Here is a 4,345-nt window from a genome sequence, read left to right on the forward strand (position 1 = left end):
ATTGCTCAAACTTTGTAATGCACGCAAAAATGTTGCAAAATGTACTCGATACTCAAATATAAAATTTTAGAAGTGATACAACGCGCGAAACAAGAAAGAAAACTGCACTGAGCAGAAGGTTAATATTTTATCTGAACAACAGTATATAGAATACAGAAATATAATCGCACTTGGTTGTAAGAAAAAATGAGATGTGCTATATTTCTTCCTATTCTAACATTATCTATAAATGTTTCTTCATTAATTTTTTTTTACGTTTATTCCTCTTTTCCGGGTAAATATTTTTCTCTCCTCCCCCACATCTGTCGTTCCTTATCTCTCTTTTCGTTGTCGATGGCTCCCGATCTTCCACCACATGGCGTTAAGGGAAGAAGGGGTAGAGTGAAGGAAGGAACAACGATATCCCGATAATTTACATCAATAGTGGTTGAACTGAACGGCCACCAACCACTTTGCATATTGGATACTCGCACGACTCGCAGTTTAACGCCGTCTTCGATGAATATCCTGCAGCCGGCCGCTGCAGTCGCCGGAAATAGCCTCCGTTCCGGAATTTCATTATCCCCGGATCGCCCTTGTCGTTGATGCCCGATATCTCGTCCGGCTCCGGGATGGAATTCAAAAATTCTGCCAATTCCAGGACATTTTTATCTATCCTACTTGGTAATTTCATTGGCTTCCGGAAGAATTGTCGCGCTCGTGGCCTCGCCTGATCCCTCGACGTCGGGAGTATCGTTTCAAACCGCTATCGATGGCGTCGCAATTTTGCATATATATAGCGGTGTGATTTTTTATGAGCCGATATTATCGCTGCTCCTCCTATTTCTTGTAACTTATTATCATAATCATAGACGTTTTATCTTAGTGAAAAGAGAAAGGAAGCACTGGCGAACTAATCAAAATTGGCATGATAAAGAAAAAAAAAACTCTTGACGACAGAAATTTTTCAGTAAAATTTATCGGAAATGAAACTATGACATTGTGCAAAGTGTGATATTGCAAAAAAAAAAGTTGCAGAAAAGAATTCGAGAGTTGCGGTAATACTGGAATTTCCATGAGTGCGTATAGAGATATAATGTAAATGGACGTGGAATCCAATCTCAATTAACCCGAGATAATAACCGATAACCGATAACGGATAAAGCTACGATAAAGGCTTTGCTCGGCTGCGTGGATCCGATAACGAATTTTTATCCCGCGATTGCTAGCGACAGTCAGACAGTCGTTCTGTGGTAGTGACTAAATGACGAACCTTCGTGAATCGTGGAGAACAATGCGGTCTACGTTACATCTATTAGTGCTTCTGACGATTCTATATCTCGTCCATGGTAAGTGTAAAAAAGAGAGAAGGTTTCGTATGTCTCGGTCTCTAAACTGATTTCGTGAATCGCAAAGCGGGGCAACACGTGCTCGCTTCTGATTATTATTCTTGTTTGTTTTTGAAACCGGGGAGATATTCAAGCCGTGGGCAACGAGCAATTTTGCACGGTACATTAGTATGCATTATCGAATCAAAATATGCGCAGCATGCACTCGCAACAAGATCGGGGGTTGATAGAATATTAATCGCGCTCGGATAAAATTGCGACGGTTAATTAGTTTTTCATTAAGCTCGCCGATAATTATCGCGCGGGCCGTGCACGTTCTGGAAAATAATTTTTACGCCCGTAACGAATATCTAATTCATGCGTCGCAGTAACCCGGGATTATAAGCCTCGTTCTTCTCAATAAATCCATCTTTGTCGTGCAATTTAGATTTTATCTTGCGAGAACACGATGTGTGCACCGTCAACGATAATGACAATTATAATTTGTGCGTTAAGGCTCGCCAACCGATCTTCTTCCTGACGATATTCCTCCTGACATGACGCCAACGACTTTCGATTTGACTGGTCGCATAGTTAATGGCACAAAGGCCGTTTTGAAGCAATTCCCTTATCAGGTAATATTTTTTGACAATTTCAATTTAATGCATGTCTGAAAGGAATGCTATTTTTAGGTGTCTTTAATGCGCAGCTACTCCAAAACGCACTTTTGCGGCGGAAGTTTGATTAGCTCTTCTCTAGTCCTAACTGCAGGTCACTGCATGTATATGTAAGCCAATGATTTCAAATCAGTTCAAGTTCTCGTTGATAATGATCAGATAATCTCGATCATTATCATCGGACATCATAAATTGAATTGTAGATCTCGCTACTTTAATATTGTTACCAACTTTGCTTCTATAACTTTTTGTTATTTTGCGATAAATACCATCAGCTATATCTCAGTGATCTGACATATTATAATCTACATCTCTGTTATCTTCTTGAAAAATTATTCTTTGTGTAAAACATCGATCAACTAATTAATTTATATATCGTACACATTAGTGGATTAGTAAAGAAGCGCGGAGAAAGTATTTAGATCTATAATTAAATTAAACTACAGATTATTACTGAATAGAAATAAATAGAGTTATTAATTACGTATAGGTCTGGAAAGGTTATACAACCATGGACGATTATGGTGGTTGGAGGAGTAGTAAAGTTGTCCGACAACAGAACGAATCGACAGGAAAGGGGCGTTGTGACTATCAGAATTCACCCGAAATTTAATCTTAGAACCTTGCACAATGACGTTGCCGTTTTGAAAGTACGATGGTTTTACAAATCAACCGTTATTTGCCGCATTTTCGTGTGACTTCTAGAATAAGCGTAATTCACGTCTGATTTTTGTAGCTGTCGCAACCCTTTAAGTTTACTCCGGAAATTCGTAGTGTGCCCTTGCCAGGGAACGCACCCGTACCCAAGACAGTTTGCCAGGTACCTGGTTGGGGTTATCAATCGTCCGTGAGTATACAGCAAAATATTTTAACCGCAGGAAAATTTGCTTGAATTAGGAAGTCATTACAACACGTTAAAAATATTTCAGAATATCCCAATAACGTCTCCCGACTTGCTGTACGTGGATTTACCTATTCGAAGCGTAAACGAATGTCGCAAACTGCTCAAAAACGTAACAGATTTGCCACCGGGAATGTTTTGTGCTGGTTATCTAGAGGGTGGAAGAGACGCTTGTCAAGTAACGTATTTTCTTATTCATTTACGTATATATTTACGCATGTATTCATGACCAACGTGATTTATATTGCTGATATACAATTTTTTGAATCTTCCAGGGTGATTCCGGCGGCGGGATGGTCTGCAAAGGTGTTCTGACCGGTGTCGTTTCGGGTGGCGAGGGGTGTGCTAAGCCACTGCTGCCAGGGGTGTACGCGGATATTTTTCACTACTTGAATTGGATATTAGATGAGAAAGACATAGTGGTGATAGTGCAAGGACGTGATTTTGGAAATCACGGCACGTCTAACATGTCGTCCATTACGATCATGATAATCTCCTTTCTCCTTTGTGCTGTTATCAATTACACCTCTAGACCTTGAAGCTGAGATACTCTGTTGACACGTTGATATGTATGTTTGAAGATATTATTGAACAAGAAACAGTTTTTATGGGTGTTATGTGGTAATACCAGAGTTTACGACCGTGTTTGTAATGTCGCGTGACCATATATGTGACTTGGCGAGTGAAATACCTTACCAAATAAATAAAGTTTAAAATTAGTAAGACTGCTTTTATGATTCAAATAGTTGCGTTTGAAGTTTTAAACGAATATCGTGTATCACAATTTATCAAGTTGTAAGTTATTCTCGATTAATTATTTAGTTTGCGAGATCGTTAATGAGATTCACTACATTTTAAACAATTAATTTTAAATAATCACGCGAGAGATATTTAAAATGTTTTATTTCATAACGTAGCTTGAACTTGAATCCATCGATCTTAATTTATTTCACATTTCATTCTTTATCGTTTTGGCTGTGTTCGTTGAAGCACGTTTAAAAATTTTCATGGTACTTGAAACGCAATATGATTTAGTAATTGATTTCTGATAAGCCAGTTGCACACAATCCATGAAACTGTCGATATCTCTGACAATAGAATGCAGAGAAAATTAATCTTGCTCGATCTTGCTTCGTTGATCTTATCAGGAAAGATTGTTTTATTTTTTCTCTAAATATACACGTATGAAGGAAATAAATCTTATCGTTCTATTATAGTTGAGATTGTATAAATAAATAAGATAAAGCCGGAGACTTTATTTATTATAAGCATTTCTTTAATACTATTTTCATTAAAATTCCACCGTTAGGAACCGATGACGAGATAACTCGCATTTTTTATTTATCATTAATCAAGAATAGTTATTACTCAGTAATAAGTGGCAACAGTTAGAAGTTCTTTGGTGGTTTGTTATCGTATATGTAAGATGTGTATAAGTAATAAATTTTTTTAATTATTAC

General features: G+C 37.7%; 1 protein-coding gene across 1 annotated transcript; it reads left to right on the forward strand.

Moving 5' to 3' along the window:
* Window positions 1–1,076: 1,076 nt before the first annotated feature.
* On the forward strand, window positions 1,077–3,604 carry LOC139813274 (trypsin-3). Its single transcript, XM_071778664.1, has 7 exons — window positions 1,077–1,328; window positions 1,824–1,942; window positions 2,000–2,094; window positions 2,475–2,634; window positions 2,721–2,831; window positions 2,914–3,063; window positions 3,161–3,604. The coding sequence occupies exons 1-7, from the start codon at window positions 1,244–1,246 to the stop codon at window positions 3,422–3,424; spliced, it is 984 nt and encodes a 327-aa protein (XP_071634765.1). The 5' UTR covers window positions 1,077–1,243; the 3' UTR covers window positions 3,425–3,604.
* The last annotated feature ends 741 nt before the right edge of the window (window positions 3,605–4,345 follow it).

This window comes from Temnothorax longispinosus, chromosome 5, assembly GCF_030848805.1.
Source record: "Temnothorax longispinosus isolate EJ_2023e chromosome 5, Tlon_JGU_v1, whole genome shotgun sequence".
Lineage (NCBI taxonomy): Eukaryota > Metazoa > Arthropoda > Insecta > Hymenoptera > Formicidae > Temnothorax > Temnothorax longispinosus.